The 21,630-nt window shown below is 40.2% G+C and overlaps 1 protein-coding gene across 1 annotated transcript in view; it reads right to left on the minus strand.

Moving 5' to 3' along the window:
• Positions 1–21,630, minus strand: part of BLTP1 (bridge-like lipid transfer protein family member 1) — a gene marked incomplete at its 5' end in the record, with an annotated part of 79,710 nt that overhangs the window by 31,438 nt on the left and 26,642 nt on the right. Inside the window, 24 exons of the mRNA XM_084204997.1 lie at positions 383–1,089; positions 1,689–1,864; positions 1,956–2,131; positions 3,133–3,291; positions 3,923–4,142; positions 4,548–4,696; positions 5,315–5,555; positions 6,785–6,937; positions 7,743–7,893; positions 8,749–8,900; positions 9,140–9,351; positions 9,994–10,191; positions 11,600–11,802; positions 11,922–12,049; positions 12,397–12,543; positions 13,361–13,481; positions 13,766–13,939; positions 14,424–14,494; positions 15,274–16,117; positions 17,189–17,447; positions 17,887–18,137; positions 18,258–18,535; positions 20,123–20,242; positions 20,425–20,553. Of these exons, the coding sequence (XP_084061123.1) occupies positions 383–1,089; positions 1,689–1,864; positions 1,956–2,131; positions 3,133–3,291; positions 3,923–4,142; positions 4,548–4,696; positions 5,315–5,555; positions 6,785–6,937; positions 7,743–7,893; positions 8,749–8,900; positions 9,140–9,351; positions 9,994–10,191; positions 11,600–11,802; positions 11,922–12,049; positions 12,397–12,543; positions 13,361–13,481; positions 13,766–13,939; positions 14,424–14,494; positions 15,274–16,117; positions 17,189–17,447; positions 17,887–18,137; positions 18,258–18,535; positions 20,123–20,242; positions 20,425–20,553 (5,419 nt within the window). The remainder of the gene's footprint in view (positions 1–382; positions 1,090–1,688; positions 1,865–1,955; positions 2,132–3,132; positions 3,292–3,922; positions 4,143–4,547; positions 4,697–5,314; positions 5,556–6,784; positions 6,938–7,742; positions 7,894–8,748; positions 8,901–9,139; positions 9,352–9,993; positions 10,192–11,599; positions 11,803–11,921; positions 12,050–12,396; positions 12,544–13,360; positions 13,482–13,765; positions 13,940–14,423; positions 14,495–15,273; positions 16,118–17,188; positions 17,448–17,886; positions 18,138–18,257; positions 18,536–20,122; positions 20,243–20,424; positions 20,554–21,630) is intronic.

Below are 21,630 nucleotides of genomic sequence, written 5' to 3' on the forward strand. Positions count from 1 at the left end.
GCAAGGTTCACAGATTACTTTTTTTTACTATCAGTCCTTCTCAAGGCAGAAATTAACTCCCTCAGGATGGCTTATGTACCTGCTTGCATATTTTCACAGAATGATAATACACAGCATTTGCATACCCCCTTGAACACAAAACAGCACCTCAGGAGGAACAAACTCAATCCACACTATGCAATTAGTGAGAAAAGCTTTCCTTTTGTACATCATCTTGGTGAACTAATCAAATGCTCACCTCTGTCATCACCACCTGCCCCTCTAATCCAAGTTAGATGGGGTGGGCAACTGACAAAAAAACACCTCATGAGCAAGCTGTAGAAAGAACCATTTAAGAAAAACCACACACACTTGGGTGATTTGTGTTCACGAACCACTTTACCTGTTGGCCCAAAGGTTTCAGAAGACTTTTCTAAGATGCCAGTTGGATCAGAAATGAGTGAATAGAAGTTCAGTAGCTTATACATATTTTGCCAGCACTCCGCAGAGGGCTCGCTCTGTTCCGACACAGTAATGGAGTCCGAGTCATCCATATGGATCGTCACGTGGTCAACCACATCTTTAGAGCCTTTCCTGGACACTTTGGACGTCCTGCGCTCCGACCTCCCCAGGGAATTCTTGTTGCGAGCCTCCTTCTTGTTGTTGTCGTTGTTGGTCCTCTTGTTCTTGGTGTTGTTCACGCGGGTGCCCCCGTTGAGGCTGCCGCGGGAGCTGCGGCTGAAATCCGAGGAGCGGAAGTCGCGGTGCTTGCGGGTTTTGAAGGTGGGGGTCGGGGAGGCCGAGCCAGCCGTGTACCGGCTCAGCTTGATGTCCGTCTGCGTGGCCTTGATGTCGTCGATCATGGTGCTGAACTGGTGGATGAGGCGCACCAGGGCCATGTCCACGTGCTGGCTGATGGACTGGCAGGAGATGGTGAAGTTGCAGTGGAAGGTGTTGTAATAGCGCTTGTTCAAGTCGTGGAAGGAAAGGGCGTTGGTGGAGTTGTGAGGGGTGCACATGGATTTCTCCATCACCACGGCGCTAATGCTGAAAGTCTCCAACATCAAAGCTGGTTTGAATTCCAGAGGAGGGAGATTGACAGCTCCTTGCCTAAGGAAAGGAAAGGTACAAGTTGCTACTGTGCTGCTTTTTATGAGAGTGAGAGTCAAATACGTTTTTTAACAGCTTGCATCTAATTTACTGAACCCAGCCTTTTATTTCCCTTAGGATATCACCTTTTTTACCACAGTTCTAAATATAATAAAATGAACTCTTACAGTTTTATACTGTGTGCTACTAACATAGAAATCATCCAGTTCAATGAAACCTAGCTTGGCGTGCAATCATTCCATTATATCCTACAGCTTTGCCCAAAATTGGTCTGGGGGAGGATTCGGCATTTTCACATCATTATTATTTACAGGATTAATTATTAAACACCATTTCAGAGCCACTCAAATTCCCCCCCACTATTATTCCCACCAGCTCTTCCCTTTCTCCAATCTCCAATCTTCAAAAGCAGCTAAGATTCAAATAGTTACAACTCCCAAATTAAAGATTAAAAAAATATTTTAACAGGAAGACAGAATGAAAGATTAGAAGAACAAAGGGCTGCTCCTTATCCCCTGAAAGTGCTTTGGAAATCTGTCACCACACAAAAAGCCTAATTTCTGTTCTTTAGCCAATACACGTTTTTAAATCTCTCATACCTTCGGGCTCGCTTGCTTTTCCTCTCCTTTGCTGTGTCTGAATCAACAATATCTGCTCTGAGGCAGTCCAGAGTTCCTGAGAAAGAGAGGTACTCTCCAAAGTACATCCTGTAGCACAGGGGCATCGCATCCTGAGACTGAATCCCCGTGTAACTCAGCAGAGGTTTGAAAACAACCTACAAAACAAAACCCACCCATTTAGTTACTGAAGGCCTTGATTATTTCCACACTCCTGCTCACCATGTAGTGATGTGCAGCCCCAGTTACCTGTGCATCTGCCAGCTGGACAGCAGGAAAGCCCTGGTTGCCCTCTTCTACTCCTGCAATGTCATCCTGGCTGGTGCTGTGCTGCGAGTGGGTGCCATCCAGCGTGTTCTGGTCGCTGGACAGAACTGTGTTGAAGTCTGAAGCAGAGGGGATAGTAGGAAGATTGGGTGCCACACCTGGAAAATAAATACCCATGGAACACTAACACCACAGCAAATCTTACCACCGCTGACTCGATTAATTCAGCAAGATCATTTACACAGATAAACAAGCCACAGTGAGGTCTGTAACCTCACAAAGGTGGCATTCAGGATAAAGAAAGAGCCTGATATTGCTGGAACAGGTCGAGATCATCCAATTCAAATTTGGAAAAAGTCTTTCTGCAGAGAAACACATTCCAGTTTACAAAGGAGCCACAACAGTTCAGCAATATGTACAGCAAGATGATGTTTGTTGGATCAGCCTGTTGGTTCAATATTAAAAACAAACTAAAACAACTTCTTATTGCCTAAGATTAATATAGCACAGTTGAAGGAGTGTTAACAGAAAAAAGATTCCAGTGTAGTGTTAGTGAAAAAGAAAATTAAGACACACATAGAAAAATCTGAATGATGACAGGCGAAGAAGAAAAATAAATGAGGTGCAATAAATTGTTACATCTGGTTCTTTAATAGACCTATGACTTTCAGAATATATTTTTTCTTTATTCCCTTACACCAGTTAACCCATTCCTAAGTTACTTTCAAAACACGTTTAGTCTCAAAATTGAACTGAGAAAGAGCAAGGATTCCAATGCACAAATCACAAAATAAGCATATGCAAATTAGATAAAAAACAGGCAACAAAACCAAGGAACTCAGCAACAGAAGATGATTTTATGGCTTAAGTTTTGGCAGCTATACATGGCTTTGGCAGCCACACTGACAACTCCAAATGCAAGAAAAAGCTAAATTTTTGGAGGCAGGGTGAGGCAAAAGCATCAACAGTTTTGTTTAAATCCCATCTTTTCATTTTCCAGGTTGCTGCGAAGTCCCTGGTTCAAAGGTCTGGTTGCCTTTGAACCAATTAAGTCCTGTTGACCATAAATCCCTCTCTCAATTACTTTCAGTCAGAAAATGGCAAACACAAGCACAGCCAACCCAGAAGCACCTGGAACTCAGCTGCAAATTAGCAATACCTGTTGGAAGGCTGTTGTGCCCAGACTTGGTGGCCGGACTTTCCTGCACGACACTTCCCCTGTTGCCCACGGCATTGGACATCCAGTTATAGAAACTCACAGAGGAAGGCTCAGACAGCAAAGGGTGCTCAGACAACATGTCTGTGGCCACAGTGTTTCCTGTGCAGGCAAAGCAGAAACTTCAGCATTTCTTGCATCCAAGTCAGCAAAAACAAGGAACAACATTTCTCTGCCAACACCCATGAACTATAAAAATAAACCTAATTCTTGAGGTTTATTCCACTAAATTATGTGTGAAACGGCACTATGGGTGCTACCACAGAAGTTACAAGTGGCACTAATGGATGTTGCACTACACATGGCTTTGCACTTGCTCATTTCTACCATTAATTAGAAGAAAGGAGTCATGAAGAAACCAAAATACCTTTTTTTCTGAACAATATTTCAGTCCCTGACAGCAAAGGAGAGAGGTTTAGAGAAAATACAGTATGAAATACAGCATGCAATTTACATATTAAGAAAAACTGATAACAATACACCCTGAAAAATAGCAGAGCATAAACACTTCAATGTTTCAAGCTTCTAAAATATTTGTTGAAAATAAAGATTTTCATCAACCATTACTCAAAGTCTTCAGTTTATCAACTACGTTACTGAAATATTAGTTTCAGCTCTATTTTTGAGCTACTTACTAGGACAAGAAAAATCAAATGCAATATGGTTATTTCCTTATTCATTCAAAAAGACTTGAAAACTATGCTACATCATACTTTTTTATGCTACATCCTACCTGTTCTTGTTAAAGAACTACTTTTAACTGCAGATGAACTTCTTTGAGGAGTCCCTTCCAACAGATTGTGCAGGCTAGGAAAGCTCCCAGTGAGATAGCTGAGCAGACTTTCCTTCCTTGGGCTTTCCCTGACTCCCATTCCAGAGCGGCCAACGTGCACTGGTGAATCCGTAGCTGTGTCTCCACTGGTGTAACTCAGGGAATGATATGGATGGATGCCCTATGAGCAGGAAACAAGTGAATGAAGTACTGTGGAAACTGCAAAGCACCATTTGGTCTGAATATGAGGTTGGAGCACAATTTTACTACAGGTTACTGGAGGGCCTTGCCAGTCTTCGATTTTGTACCATGACAGTTAAATCCTTGTTTGTGCTGCCATAAATAAAAGATCAAAGGCTGCAAAGGTTAGGGCGCATTCTTAAATGATGCACATGAAGTTAATTGGCAAGAAAACAAAGAACAGAGGAAGAATATAGACCAACTGCTGGAGCATCCCTTTTGTAAGGTCAGGAGCACACCTTCCATGTACTATAGTTATTTTTGCATGCATTTATCCATCTGCAGCTACAGAACTGCTCCTGAACAGGCCAGCTACAACCCCTGGTGCCCAGCCCTGTGCACTCACCTTGATTTTCAGCACAGAATCGCTGTGAGTGTGAGTCTTGGACAGCTTCCTCATGATCTCAGCACCAGTGACAGGCCCGGAGGAGGCGCTGGCAGGGGGAGGGCGATTGGCTGTTCCTTCCAGCAGCATCGTGTGCTCGCTCACGGTAGCTGCACCCAAGCAAACACTTGTCCTCATTTGCATAGATTTGGAGAACCAAGATTATCTAGCATCAGGCACATTTATCTACAAGCAGTCATGAACTTCCAAGTGCTGGCACACACCTACACAGTGCTGTCTGATTTATAGACAAATAATAACAACTCAGACAGGGGTGTGCTGGGTTTTGTTCAGTAATCCAAGTGCTTCTGCTTAATCAAAACATACTTGAGAGAAGGGGCAAAAATTTCCATTATACTGTATGATTACATACAAGTTTCTCACACAAACACCTTTGCTCTCTTGAAAAGCTGCTAATTGCTGCCTGGCTTTTAACTGAAAGGTAGCAAATAATTAAACTGATTTATTTTGTGCAGGAAGAAACAAGACAAAAGATGTGAAGAAAGAGAGGTCTCCTGTTTTGTTTTTCCCTGAACAAGCACTAGTATTGTATTACTATAATTATCACTGTTAGCAGCACCTTCAGAATGAAGGTGATATAAAAAAAGCTTGATAATTCTTGAAAGGAGACTATAATGTGTCAAGCATTATAAGTAAAGAAGATAGAAATGTCTGAGAGGAGCTGCTTGCCTCTGCAAATTTTTATGGAGATGATAACAAGAAAATACCTGCATCAAATTCAAACTCTGCTCCATCAGCACTCGTGTCACTCTGAAGGCCCCCTCCATTGTCCAATCCAAGGCCATCCTCATGCTCATGGCAGGCATTTGGCTGCAGTTTCATTGGTTGGGTTGGTCTGTGCAAGCTGACTCCTTTAAAGGCTGGGGTGACCACAATGAACTTCATCCACTGCCTTGCTAAGGCAACCAGACCTTTCTTTAAGGTCACTAAGGCAGGAAGACCATCACTCTTCAAATAAAAAAAAACATTAAAAATTCATATCACAGCATTTTGAAGTAAACTGGAGGACAGAAAAAGTCAAAGCTCTCCTAAATCTCTATACTTAAGAGGCTTATGACAAACATGCTGGCACCATAACACATCAAGGAAGAAGCCAAGGAACTGAGAGATAAAAATTACAGCTTCATTGAACACAGTAAATACATCTATCTACATGACCTGAGGATCTAGCCCAAGAGGCCAAAAATAAACAACAGAAAGCAGGTTTGTTAAATACGAAGCTAAAAGCACTTGAGTAAAATCAGGCTCTGAGCTATGGGCTAAGATTCATAGCAACTCTGTACAAACAGAACTGAAATTTAAAAGATTGTTTTTTCAATTGTTCCTAAGCAGTGTTTTAGGAACATAAATTTGAGGCCAAATATAGGGATTGTTTTGATTACATCACTGAATTGTCCTAAAGAAAACAAAAGCTTGGCATTTTGACCACAAATCAAACTGTGCTATTTGTGCCACAAACTGTGCTATTCCTGATCACTGGCTCTCAGCTAAATATGCTGAAAACCAAAGTGTTTAAATCTGACAGCTGTGGAATAGGATTATGAAAATGACACAAAATCAGGAATAAACACTCCTCCCTTCTGCCTGATGTTTGTTCAAATAACTATTTCCCACTACAATCTAGATATTAACATTCTAAAGCCATGAAGGAAAACATTAGATTCTTAAACCCTAAAGTTTGTACAATTCTAGTTCCTTCCTTAAACGGTCTGCATTACCCCAGTGTTTCTATAAGACATGAAAGCTAGTTCCAAGGAGAGAATCTGGAATGAACTAACCAGTTCATGCACTGGCCTCAATAATTGAGGCTCATTCAATTTTAAAACCATGAGAAATGAAATTTTATAAAAAGGCACTTGAAATATGATAGGGAGGGAATGAAACCTGATAAAAAAGCCATATACAGTTTTAAAGGCACGCCCTTTTGGTTTATGATCTCAATAAAATAAATTGATAAACATTATGCATATATACAGGTCATAACAAAAATAGCAGATATCAAAGAAAATGAAATAAGAGAAACAATATCTACTTATCACGTTAAAGATACATATGAGTCTTGCTTATATTTTCTTGTTTCTTAACCTTTCTCAAACTGTTGCCAAATTTAAGATATTAGAATTGGCATATTTGAAACTAAAGGACTGAGATATTTCCAGTTTTCCAGGGTAACTCACCATCGTGGCATCCTCAATAATGGAGTAATTTGCTTGATGAAGGTAATGGTGCAGTATATTACAGAGTAAACAGGAGGGATTTTCTTGCAAGAAACGAGCCACTTTGGTAAGCCTGTTGTACTTGCTTCTCAGAGGGAAGTGCACACTTTTATTCTAGATTAAAATAAAAACATTTTCAACATCAGTGACAAGATTTCATCTATGAGACAAACTTCTAACCTCATTTTGAACTTCTGCAACAAGGGTGTGCCTCATGGGTACCCATCTTATTTTAAATACTGCATGTGAAAACTAATTCTGGATGCATATTTCTTTATATGAAGCAACAAAAGAAAATTTAAAATCTTACATTTCAATGGATTCAAATTGCAGGCCTTATAAATTTGCATCTGGACTAATAGATATATATGCAAAGCTAGCTGCAATTTTTGAAGAAACAGTTTATTCCGTTAAAGACAAAACAGGCACTTTTTAAAATTTGGTTTAATGCTAGAAAGAGAGTAGGAAGAAGAAACAGGAAGGAGGGTAGGAATAAGAGACTGCTGCAAAGGATAATTTTTGAGCAGAGCAGAAAACCAGCATCACACTTAGGTCATCCATCTCACTATGCAAGACAGGATCTCAGCGTGGGTATCACGTCCAAATCTTCCCACTAGATGGTGCCAATCCAACCAACAGCAAACAAAAATACTTCATAAAATATACCAGGCATGACAGCCATACTTCTTGTTCTTATTTTACCTGGAGATGCACTCCTGTTAGAAGCATGAGACTTGGCTCTGAAATTCAGACTGTGTACAAAAATATCAGCTTTTTGTGAACTCTTGTGACCAATTCCAAAGGCTCACAAGAGATGCCCTAAGTTTGACAGTGAAAGCATCCAGAATTGCAAGAGCTATACATTACCTATCTCACTGTCCTGTTCTGACATGCTCATGGATTTTATAAAGTCATTTACCTCTAGAGCTTCTGTCATAATGCACCCCATAACAGCACAGATTCGCAGGGTTCCTTCAGTTTCCAGCTTATTTAATGACGACTTCACTTGATCAATGGGAACAAGCCAAGCACCAACTGCAGGTGTTGCAGTGCTCAGGAGGTTCAGCTGCCTGTGGAGACAAATAAAGAGAAAAAGGTATTCAAAGGCTGCAGCAGCAATTAGCAGGATTTTCTGATGCTGTTATGAAGGACAGTCAATTAGGTGGGACATTGATGCAGAGTAATAAACACAGACTTACTGCCCAGGCAAAAAGTACCCGAGGCAATTTCTGTTTCACTCACTCACACACTCATGATTCTTCCCACTTGTGCTACTGCTATTCCTTCCTTTTCCCATTTGTATTCCCTACTGAAATAATATACTTGGAAATTCTCATCACTGGCTGAATCCCAGTTTAAGTGTTACATGTCATGAAGGACTTTTGCTAAAGGGCTGAGGCAAGAGTAGCAGCAGAGTATTTTCAAACTTATGGCTTTATACTGACAGACTGAAATATTTGGCTTATTCTACATACATGATGTGGAAAACTATCTTAGAAACAGACATCTTGAACATTATAGTGCAATGGCAGTCAGATCATGCACCGTATCAGGTTGAATACAGAAAGCACTGAGCCGTTCTCTTCACCGGCATCTCACCTACTCAAAACAAACACCTTCCCCTGCCTTTCTCCCTCATGTACTTCCATCTCACCAGAAGTTGTTAGTGAGGGCTTTTTGTTTCATTTGGCTTTTTTACTCCCTTTTTTCTTCTTTTAGTCACGTCTAACTAAGAATTTTCTAGCAGCACTTCCACAGAAAATACAACAGTAAAAAACTGAAGCAAGTCTTACTGCAATATACACAAACTCAAAATTATCATTTCCAAAGAAGCTTCAAACTCCATTTATAACCTACCAAATACAAATGCAATTTAACAAAGCAGAACTGCCCTTTTCCCTCTTTTACATCAGGTAAAATTATACCTTGAATATATATGGGCTGGGGAGCGCACATTGGTGGGAGCTGCAAAACTAAACCAAATTTCTTTGATTGTTAACTTCATGCTGCAGGAGTCAGGGGGAGGAGGCATCAAGGGGATATCTTTTTTCAGATCATCTGATTCAACACCTTCATCCTTCAAAAACAAGAAATCATGAAGTTAGAAGGGAAATTGTCTTCCAAAATTATTACACTGAAAGGTGCTAACATACCATACATGCTCATAATTTTTTTTTCCCCCACAGGCATTTAGGCAAAGCAAAATAAATTAATGCTATTCACCAGTCCTCCCAAGGGACTCTGCAGAAAGCTGGAAGTTTAGTGTCTAAGCAAACAGGATGAGTGACTAATGATTTCTACCCAGTTTGAACAAACCTGCTCGTCTGAAACGGAATTTCCATTAATATCTGAAGAGGGACTGATTCTGTCACAAGGGAGGTTATCTTCAGACACATCAGTGTTGTAGCCACTGCCAGTGGGGGAATCTGAAGAGTTGTTTGATGCAAGCAATCCACCTCTCTCTGTGTCTCTTGATTTGCCCATGACTCCAAATGTGTTATACAGCACTGCCCCAGACTGTCTTCCCCCTGTAAAAATACCCAGACTGTAAAGGCTGGCAGCACATAAACAGCTGTAATTTATGGCCCACAGAGAAAATCTGCGCTGAAGCAGGAAAATACACAAAATTATTTTGGTTAAACAAGATGCATTGCCATTTTATTCAACAACTTATCACTACAATTTTGAGCTTCTGATCCTTTTGAGCTTCTACCACAAGCAGATGAAGAGTACTCAGATAAAAACTTTTTCAATATTATTCTCTGAAAAAAATAACTCCGATGATAGAAAACACACGTATACTGTGGGGTTTTCTTTATTTTTTCTAACTAGCTTTCCCCTCCCAGAGCAAAACTCTGGCTCTATAATGCACTTTCTGTGGGTGGGTAGGATTTGAGTGATGAGCGAAAGCATCAATTTCAACCTTAAGTTCAGAAACTGATGAAACCAGTTTATATGATATTATTTCATAAACTATTATTAGTGGTACTTACAACTAAAAATGTCTTTACTGTATAACCTATGAAATTTATTTACCACAGACATGTACTACTCAGCACCACCCACATTCAACAATTTCTAATCAAATAATTGCTAAGTCAGAAAACCTAACAAGAGAATTGTCAGTAATCTCATAAAACAAAACAATATACAGCCTTTAAAAGCTTTACCTTTTATAGTTAAATTTTCAATTCCACACTCAAACATTATCCAGCCCCACTTCTCTTGACTAGGACCAATTCGAGCTACATCTGGAACAGCTTGTTGATCTGTTTCATCCACAAAAGTGAACTCATCCAACTCTTCCAAAGTAAAAAGAACTTTGGATTTCCCAAAAGGAATGGCTGTTATTGCACAAGTTCCAATATCTGTGAAAATAAATAAATAAATAAATATTTACTACTTTGCTCCAAAATGGAAAAAACTTGTTATCTTCCAAAAAGCTCTCTGAAGTTTAGAATGTTTTGTGGTAGTTATCCCTTTAGTATTCCTCAAAAAAGATGGGGGAAAGAAAAGAAAGAAAACGTTTAGACTTGAAACACGAGCAAGAAAAAAGCACAAAAAGATGGTAAAAAAGCCTTGCTCCTGGTCTGTTAATATGGAGAGGAAAATTTTTAAATTTGAAAAAAAAAACCAAAATAAGGACTGAGCAACATTTTAAATAATTTTATACAGAAATGTCAAATACCTCAGGAAAATAACTGCACTGAGTCACATTATATCCCTTCTACTCCTTACTCCCTGCCTCCAATTTGTAACTGCACCCACTTTTGAAGTAAACATGAGATGCTAAGATCCTTAGAAAAGCTCTTCTCTAACCTTTTAAACAGGAGATGATGACATTTCTTGGTAAGAACTCCAAAACTGGCCCTCTTGAATGTCTGTAGCATACCTGACACACGGCACTACTGCTAAGATTCTATCCATAACTAAGTAAAAAGGGAGGTAACTATTGCAGTGTTCTCTGGTTTTGTTTTCCTCCGATTTCATTTGCTCACTCATCTTTGCACAGCAGTGGGATTTTCTGTTGTTTATTTATTTATTGCATATTTTTTAATCATCCTGGCTTTACAGAGTACTTCCTCATGTCTAAAGAGTCCTGTTCCTTATGGAACAGAGTCAAAACTGGCGTAGACTCCATCAAAATTGAAGCAGTTTAACAAAAACTGCCTCTACTTTTGGTCATCTTTTCCTGGTTAGTTTTTCCAGGATCAGGAGTTACAGCAAAATTTAACTCATAGTTTCTTGAAGGCATTTCCTTAACACAAACAACAAGGAAGTCAATTGGGTAGATGTCATTTCCAGTTTTAGAGTTGTTACAGTTAAAAATCTACAGGTTGTCATGCTGAAATTTCTGGCACAACAGGCACATTATAGAAAGTGTTAGAATGTAGTAAGAAAGCAAATAAGTGTCATTCATTCCCTGCAAAAGGTGACAAGAAATGGTAGCTGAGAAGAGATTAGCTGGGAGGAAGGAAGCTCAGGCCTCAAATTCCAGCAGGGCAAGTCAATATTTACAGGGCAACACATCTGCCATACAAACTGCTTCCAAGTTTGTCTTGACAGCTTTTAGTTTGTCTAAATTTAAATCTAGCAGTTAGTGGAATAATAATTCATGCCAAACTTCTTTTTCAAGTATCTGCAAAAGCTCTGGGTGCAAGTAGCTTTTTACCCATGTTGATAAAAAACCTGCAACCAAACTACAAGATCAAGACCAACTGTAACTACTTGCTTCTATTAAAACTGACATTTCCACATTTTAATATTGTTCAATACCTGTTGTATCAAGACCTCTAAGCTGTCCATGAACACGATGGATGTTCAATTTAGCAGCAATTTCTTTTCCTTTTTCTGCTCCAGAGTTGGATCTCAGCGAGCCAGAGGACTGGGGCTGCATTTTGCTGGTTTGGATGTAACGATCAAATGTGACAGAATTCCTCCCAGCTTCTGCATTGTTCGAAGCCTCCTCAACTATACCCCTTGACAATATCAGGGAGGAAAAAGCAATTCAGCAAACCTCAAGATAAACAAAAACAATCAAATGAAACATGCCTGAAGTGATATGTTTATGACAAATAGTGACATGCACTGCTCTTACCTGTTCATACGAACTTGAGTGGCAATTCTATCAAAACACAAAGCTACTAGGGAAACATGAGTCACAGTTTTGCTGGAAGAAACTCCTGGGGATTCATCCACAGATGCTTGTAGCAAACACAGGTTCACCTGCACCCAGAATTCCATCAAAGAGTAAAGACATTTAGAAAAGCATGTTGCATTAATCACTAATTTATGATAGACCTTGTCTTATACTTTCAGTAAAAAGGAAAATAAAACTGTGACACCCAGAACTTAATTTAAAGACATGGCAGCCAGTCCCCCCTACGGTGGTTGATATTTAACTACTGCATGTCTACCATCATAAAATTAAGCAGATCCAGAATTCGAAACTTCAGTTCTCTAGCACAAATGCACAGCTTCACTTCAGCTTTTGGGGAACAAACAGAGATCCAAAATAAGGGTCATTTTGGGAGGCAGTTTTCCACTGATAAGCTTAAAAAAAAATTTGTTACCTTTGGAACTGTAACATTGGCCTGAAGACCTTTAATTGTCACATTATCCTGCTTAAGTGAGAGATTGGTCTGTGCTGGTCCCTGGTTTGTTGTTCCTGTTGTGGTGGTGTCTATTTTTGTTCCTCTGATGTCTTGCTTCGAAGACGACTTGGAGAGGGGAGAAAAATAATTTATTAGCACAAACTCAAAAGCTGCTGAGCTCAGGAATAATTGGATATTTTATTAGCATTGAAGCAGAAAGAGATTCTGACTTTATTTTAAGCAATTGACCATGATTTCCAGAATAAGGGCTGCAGCATTTAGAGGTACAGCAGGTCTAAAACCATAAGGGCAGCAGTGCCATTCTGCAGTTAACTTGAACAACCAGATTTCAGCTGGATGTTTGAATTCTACACATCTAAGTTATATAAAGCAACTTACTATGAAGCAAATTATTAGTGTCCACTACACTGTTAAGTCTAAGAAATCATAAAAAATAAATATGGTCATTACCTTTGACAGAAAGAACACCTACTTCTGTAGAACTACCATACAATTCTATTTAAGTTGAATTAATTTTTTAAGGTCTCAGATGAACTGCAAAAAAAAGCCCACAGGCACTTTCACAGCTCTCCCTAACTACTATAAAATAATAAGTAACATCTCACTGAGATGAATGTAATACTTAAAAATACCAGCTATAGTAATTTCAAAGAACAGAATGTGTGATTTCATCTGATATAAACTACTCTAGCGCACCCAAAACAGAAAAACTTCAATCCTCTAAAAGATTTCTGGACAGTGAAAGACAATATGTAAGAGTTGATTACGAAAATGCATTCCAAAGTATGCATTCCAAATTAATATAGCTATTAATTTAGCTATTATATCACAAAACACTAAATTCAGTTAAAACATTTTCTGTGTAAGATACAGAAAAGAGCATTCTCTCAAATCCATGTAGATTTCCTTGTTTTGCCCTCACATTTTCTGAGAAGCTGGTCTTGCTGTTCTGCACAGCATCCCTCAGGACTTTGCAGTGCAGGTCATCCACAATTGCTGCCGGGTGCCGGGAGCTGGCACAGTGCACCATGGCCTCGATGTACCTGCGAGGGGAAAAGAGCCACAAGAGACCAGTGAAACTCCCAGTTTCACATGGCACACCATCAGCCACGTGTAATTAACACTACAGAGGAAAAACAAGCACTGACACACACAGAGGGCACTTCCCATTCTTCCAGCCACCTCATAGGAAATGCAGAATTACATCCGGTGGGCACCAGGCCCTGCTGTTCCATCAGCCACTCTATTCCATCCTTTTACCTAAGCCTTTGCTGAACAGAACAGCTGTGATTTTAAACAATTTTTAGTACCATCAAAATACAATTACCTATCCAGTGCCTCTGCTACAAGAGGAGTCAGAACTACATCTACAGTTCCTTTTACTTCCACGATTGCCGTTGTCCGTGTCTGGAAGACCGGGTGATCCAAAGTCCATTCCTCTGTTATTGTTTCGTCATCTGTGTTCTCTGCAGACTTCTTGTCCAAGGGAGTGTAAGGTGTGCTAGACAAGGCAAACACACATCAGTGATCAGCCTTTGCAAAAACAAATACACAAGTGTTCTGGTATCATTTTAATTCTTAATGAAACCCACATAACAGCAGGTTCCTTCTGTAGACCTTATAAAGTACAAAAATACAATCCCAGGGTAAGGCCCCCCCTAAATTCAAGTTAAGCTTCTGGCAATGAAATGGACACTTTGCCATTAGCACCTCCAAATTCATCTAAATGAAATCACCATTCATAATTTTGAAAATGTACAGGTGAAATAATTTAATGCTTGCACTGCACACTTTCTGTTTGACCAAACCCAAATATTTCATAATAGAATGACCTGTTCTGAAATAGATCTGGTACTGAAAACTACCTTTGTAAATCAAATTTTGAAAGCGCTAGTGGGAGCCAAAATATTTCAGAAAAGGATCATGAAAATCCTACTCTTGAAATCTATGCTAATAATGTAGCACGCATTATGTGTTCAACTTACTTAGATGTTGATCCTGTAAGCTGCATGCCTCTGTCCAGTAATGAATTAGCTGTGAGACCCTGTTTAACAATCTAAGATAAAAGTGCAAAGAAGTTTATTACATTCCTTCCATATATGATAAAAGCCCCAACCAAGGGATCTTTAAAAATTCCCCTTAAAGCTGTTTTTGTTAAAAGAATACTTAGAAACAGATTCTCCAATATAGGATACAGGAACTCCTAGGTTTGCTTTTTAAATTTCTTGAAAAATCAGATTACACTGCTTTTACATAAATATTGATTTACTGTTTTTATAAAACTCCTTCAAATACTAATCTACATAAGGGTTGCATCAACACAAACCTTTTCTGCAAAATGATTAATGAATTCAATTCCAGAGCTCAAACACCTGTTTTATATGAAGTCATTTCCATTATTTTTCATATATTTCAGTTCAGTTCCTTCCTTAAGCATGTATGCTCAGGTCACATGAAAAAAAATAATAATTTCCTAAATCTGAGTTGCAATTTAATTTTGAACTAAAGCACTGAGCCTGAATTATACTTTATCAGTATTAAATGTACTGCTATTGCAGTTCCGTATAATGTATTTTAAACAAAACTCACATAAATATCTTCCAGCTGCATATCATTCAACAGACAGCATTTCAAGTGCAACAATGATAATTCAGAACCACAGAATTCTAACTCCTTTTTTTGCCCACAACCCTCCAGCCACTCAGCCCCATGATCTGAAGTCAGAAATTTAAGGTTTAACTAAAGAAATGTCAAGTTTCTTGTAGCTTTTTCACACAACTGGTACTAAGTTATTTTGAATTCTTACTCCTTTCTCTACTCCTCCATCTTCCATACCTTAAAAGTTGGGACAGAGAGTTGCTCAAAGGACGAGGAGCTTTCTTCACTCGTTGGTGTGTCAAGGTCTAAAGGGCGATGCAATGAGGATTTGGAAGTTCTTTTGTTAGTTGGATGCTTTACTGACCAGTTGATTACCTGGAATTGTGTCAGGTAATTTTGGTAACATGCCATTACAGGCTGCTGGGAAGTGATTTGCTCCCGTTCCACAATCTTCTCAGAGTCCAGGACGTACATGTTGTCAGCGTGCTCGTCATCTCCTCCCAGAGCTGAAACAAATGAAGCCTGGGAAGGATGAGTCTTAATTGGCAACGTTTTCATATCTTGACTGATTTCTCTGTGGATTGTGCTTGTTAAGGGTCCTTCCACGCTGTGATAAATAGACCCCCTACTGTATTCAGCTTTCTGAGCTTGCTTTTTTCTCTTCTTCCTCCCTGGATAGGTCCCTGGACCTTCATCACTGCTTATTGGCTCAAACTCTTCTGCAGCCGAAAAATAAGCCTCGCTATCCGCCATGGACATGCTGGAATCCATGGAGCGGTACTGGTGGAAGGAGTTGGAATCTGCTGAGGGCGTGTAGGGGAAGGAGCCAAAGCTCCTCCTCTGCTTTGGGGAGTCCAGGACGTTCTCGTCGCTGCGGGACACGTCGCTGCTGAACTGCACTCCCACGGGCACGGGCTGCTTGTCCCCGTAGAACGCCGCCGTCAGGCTCTTGGTGCTGCCCAGCCGCGTGGAGCACACGGACGCCTGTCTCTTCAGGGGGGACCTCATGGGGGACTGGCCCACGGGCCTCTCCTGGGGGCCAGGGGATGCAGGCCGGCCCTCTGCCCCCTCCACCGTGACACTGGGAACAGAAATAAACACAACACTTGCTTATTTCAGTACTAATGTGCTCCAGATTGCAAGGCAAGATATATTCTATTGCCATCTGTATGGCAGTTGTCTGGCGTCGAGTGGGCAATTCTCCTTATCTCTCTTCCTGAGTGATCATAATCAAGGTCCCTCAGCAGGGAACATCTGCTGATAAGAGGCTATTGAATGTCACCACATGACCGATAAGAACTATAACATCCCATTGTGAGATGCTCTGCCCAGAGGGAGGAGCCAAACATTCCTACCCAGATATAAGCTGGAAGATTCTGACACACCAACACAGCTTTTTCTCCACTGGACTCCCCAGAGGAACAGCAGCTGCTTCTACTTCCATGGATCTGCAGAGGAAGAAATCACCCCCTTCCTACAGGACTCCCCTGCTCCCTGACACTCCAGGAGGACTGCAGCCCATTTTTCCAACTGGACTGCTACCAACACCCTGACCCACAGGGTGTCAGGTTGAGTTCTGACTCTGTCATTGTTGTTCTAGTGTATTGCATTGTTTTATTTTATCCTTCTATTTTTTCCCTTCCCTATTAAAGAACTGTTATTTCCTGCTCCCATATTTTTTGCCTGAGAGCCCCTTAATTTAAAATTCATAGCAATTCGGAGGGGTGGGGAGGGTTTGCATTCTCCATTTCAGGGAAGGCTCCTGTCTCCTTTAGCCAGCACCTGTCTTTCCAAACCAAGACATAATGCTTCTCTTCCTGCACTGTAGTAGCTGTCAAATGCATCAGTGATTCTGTGGCTCTCTATTATCATAGCCATTATTTTCATAATGCTGGATACATACTGAGCTCTGCCACTTGACTGCATACAGAGGATAGAGAACCAAACCAGCAAGTGCTGGTATCTTTACATGCTGGATTTTCTACCTTGCTCAGGTACTCATCCCCTATTAGGGGTCCAAATTGGCTTTCAAATAGGAAACACAATTCAACAGCACCATTAACCCTTGAAAAACTGCTAAATCAAAGGCTTTTCTGACATCTTAGAGCATTCAAGAGTTGAATTATATGCCTACCCAGACAAGACTACTAACCTTCCATGAGCATCTTCCCTTTTTGCACTGGGCAGGAACTCCTTCTGTCCCAGGTGATCCTCAGCAGTGGATGAGGGGCTGTCCTTCTCCCCTGCAAGCAAGGGCAGGGCAGCACTGGAGCTGCTGGTTTCCTCTGAAGAGGAGGAGGAGCTGTGGGAGCGCAGTGGCACTTGGAGGCTCAGGTGTTGCGCTTTCCTTTCCACTTCTATCCCCACAGATCTGCAGTCCCAATCTTTTCTTTTGACACCATTTGCTTTACCTAGGATCAGGGAAGGAAAAGAAAAACTTTATATCTCATAACACAACTGCAGTGGACTCTTCCCTGCCTACTGAAATAAAAATCATTATTCAATAAAAGCCCTAGTTTTGAAATGCATGCACATACTAGCATGTTGTCCTGACAAAAATTAATAAAATCATCTCAGCAAAACATCAGATTGTCTCAGTTGGCTGCTTTCTATATAAGTAGAACAAGTCAAAAATCTCCTTTTTACTCAGCAAGGAGATGCATGTTAGTATAAAAATCCAGCATATGAAAGCTTTCTCAAGCTCTGCCTGCTATTAGAAGGGGTCAGGCCACAAAAGCACAAGCAGTTGTACTTCATTAATCAGATTCAAAACCACTACACATAGCAAAATGTTAAGAAATTATACTTTTGGGCAAAATAGAGTAAAAATACAGTACAGTGCATTCTCACCATCTAAAATTTTAGGAATCTCCTTAGTGATTATCCATTCTCCTGGCTGCAGTAAAGACTGCCCATAAAACATATCAGATTCTGCACTTGTGCTTGAGAAAGCAGAGCTGCTTGAAGGTGTCAGTTCCTCAAGTTTGAAGAAATCCAGTCCTGTTAAGGTGCCACCGAAAAACCGACAACCACCGAGGCAACCACACTTGTTCTTGCTTCTCTTATTTCTCAAATTATCATCAGGCCACAAAAACCACAACCTACAAAAGGAAGAAAGAAGAGCAAAAAACAAAACAAAAACATGACCATGTTGAAGCTCAGTGAAAGCAAGGTGAACAAATATCCCTCTCAAATGCACCTCCCTGGACCACACGGCTCACCTCTTGGTCCGGTTATCATGCGTTTCCAAGAAATGCCTCTGCACTTCATGTTTAGAAGGATGATCTGCAGCTAAAGCAATGTCAGCAGTGATGAGGCCCAGGTTGACAGAGCCAGCTTCCAGCCAGTATGCCCTCCTCAGTATTGGCTGGAGGCCAGTTCTGCAGTTGTTCACCTGCTCCACGTACTGCCTGAGCTGCAGGTCCTGGATGGCAGCGCTGACGCCTTCCCCCACGGACTGGTTGTGGAGGTTGCAGTTTGCAATGCGTATGGCACCCATCTGCAAACAGGATTCAAACAGCAACTCTGACTATTTGTCAGTGAAGCAAAGGAAGAGTGGCCTTAAACCACTTAACACATCCAACACTACAGCCCAAAAAGATCTCAGTAAAAATTCTCTCGGGGAAAGCAGTACTATTTGCAAGTCAGCACACACACAAAAGAAGGCAACCTTAGAAATTAATCTCAGACACTTTTTACCTAACAAAAAAAAAAAAAAATTACTTAGGAGCATTCTTTTGTAAACAAAACAGAAAAGAACTGTCACTAGACACTGTCATGAAACTTAAAAAAACTTAAATCATTAACTTCTTCACTGTTATTTAAAACCCAAAAAATTTGGATCTTTCAAACTTGTTTAGTCCTCAGATCTCATATAATCTGAAGACATTGGATCAGATATCCTGCATAGCTTGAGTCCTCTCTAAACTGTCACCATGAAGGACCTGAAATTTCAGATGAAATTTGCCAAATCTAAACCAAGAAAAGCTGAAAGATAGCCCAGCCACAGAAGAGCTACCCACAGGGTTAATATTAAATTATTGTTTCTCATCTCTGTCACAGATTATAAAGGAAACCTTTTTTTTTTTTTTTAATTTGAATGAAACACATACAGGATATAATTTTCTAGAGTGGTTCAGGTTATTAAGCTGCCTTTGAAAATACTGCCATTCATATTTATGCCTACAGACACTGTTAATATTTATGATGGCGCTTTTTAATATTGGATTCAAAAGAGCAGAGGCTCAATTTGGAGGCTCAAACATATTTTTTTACTGCCACAGGGCAGCAAGCCATTCAAATGATGAGATATCACGTCATTAAAAAAATGTTTAAAATAATTACCAGTGTCCTTTAGTTAGATTCTTGCTCATAATGTGAAGCTGTGCCCAAAACTTATTTTAAGTCTACCATTTCAAACTGCATTTATTAACTAACAGCACAATTACTACTCAGTTACGCCAGCACGGCAGTTCTCTTCTTTGCTGTTGTTACCATAACTCAACTGTATCTAAACTCATATTTTGCTACACTATTCCTTTTTTTCCTGTGCAGTAGGATAATGGAGAGAATATAAGCTCTTCTCTGCACAGCCCTTTTTGAACAGAGGATTCAGTCAGGCAGTGGCACAAACACTTCTCCCTTCTCTACCAAAGATACATCTAAATTCACAGAAGAGGACCATGAGTTTTCCAGCACTGAACCGTATCAATCATTTCCATTTGCTGAATTATTAATTCACAGCACAAGTTCTTATCAAGTCTCAGGTATAAACACTGAGATTTATATTACCCAGAGCATACTAAATTATTTTATACCAACCCTGCAGCTTCCACTTTTATTTTGGGAGACATATACTCCCCCTTACATCTGCCAACATAATTAATGGAATTATTAAATAGAAGCCAAATTGATCTACTCCTGGCCCAGCCCATGATGACTTATTATCACTTAAAAGTTTTAGGAATTCTGCTTAATCCACTGCGTGCAAGCAAGCCATCAATGCGGGTAGATAATATTCTATCAAAAAGTACAAATATCTCTATTGACAAAGTATTTGAATTGCTGTTAAGAGAACTATTTTTACCTTGATATTGGTGGCACAGCCATGTTCTACCACATAGAGATCTGCTCCATCCATGGCTAAGCGTGTCATCGTGTACTTTAAGTCATCTGACGTTGGGCATGGCCCAGGCACGGAGTTTGTCTGAAGGAAAAGGGAAAAGAAAGAAAAAAGGAAAAAAAACACAACCCATATAAACATCTATTAGGAGCTTAATTTGGGCTGAGCCTTTTAATTGTGTTCTGGTAACATGAAGGGTGGATTCCTGAAGTGTTCCAGAGAACCTGTGCATGTGCAGTGAGCAGCGGGGATGGATGACAAGGTACCTTTGGGTCACAGAAGCGGCGGTCAATGCCGTGCTGGCACAGGATGACGGATTTGGGCCTCTCCAGCTCAAACTCCCGGCACACCACGTGGAACACAAAGGTTTGCCCCCATTCCAGCAGGCAGGCGAGCTGTAAGCAAACAGCAGCATCCATCACCACCCACACAAAATGGACTTGTGGCATTCCATGGAGAGCAGAGAGCACCCCGAAGGGCTGGGGTGTGAGCAGGAGCCTTCAGCACAGCCCAGCTGCAGCACCTTCCTGCTACTCAAGGCTGATTTTTATTCTTGTGTGTACCACGACGTGCAAGTCTGTACTTTCGCATGGAAAAGCACGGTGACATGAAACAATTTCCTAAATTATTTCTTAATAAAAGGCAGCAGCTTTTGCTCTTACAGTCAGCTGAGAACTTCATTGTAAAGACAGAGCTCCCCCAACTTTATCACAAAGAATAGCTCAAGGTACTTCATTACCATTCATAATTTAAATGTCAGATTTGCTTCCATAAAAGCAACAAAGTTACATTTAGATAGCACAGGAGGAAACTGGCTGATTCTTGCTAGACCTAGTAATTAGCCTATTGTTGATTTAAGTCTTTTATATAGTTAGCTCGCTCATAAAGGAAATGATTCATGACTGTCTGTCTCTGTTATGAGAAGGAAATGGGTTTTCTTTGGCTTGCCAAAGGAGAGGGCACTTAAAATCGGCAGTAATTTGAATGAATTTAATCTAGCTATGACTCTCCTGCACAAAATCTCTCCTCCTCAGTTCAGTGTAGTCCCTTCACAAATTCTTGCAATACATCACACTATGGAAGGAAAAAAGCCAATGAACCTGAAACAGCAAATTCAAGAGCTGACAACTAAAAAAAAATACAATTGCATACAATTGAGAATGGCTTTATAAGGCAAGAAAGTCTTTCAGTTGCACTAAGCCTTAAGAAATGTTCTTTAACCTCGGAGTACTTTGAATCAACAAAGCTGAATTTTGAACCATAGAGCAGTGGAGCAAATCCTAAAGATCATCTAAATCAGTGGCAGCATTTTGGGAAGTACCACCACAAATGTCTGTATATGCAGCAAGAAAGCATCTATTCTTTAGATTTACTAAACTTGCTTGTATGCCTTATTTTATTTGCTGCAGCAGTCTCCTAATTAAATATGTGCTTAAGCCTAGAAAATAATACCAATTTTTAGAGGAACAAGA

Source organism: Fringilla coelebs (genome assembly GCF_963513975.1).
Source record: "Fringilla coelebs genome assembly, chromosome: 4".
NCBI classification, from domain to species: Eukaryota; Metazoa; Chordata; class Aves; order Passeriformes; family Fringillidae; genus Fringilla; species Fringilla coelebs.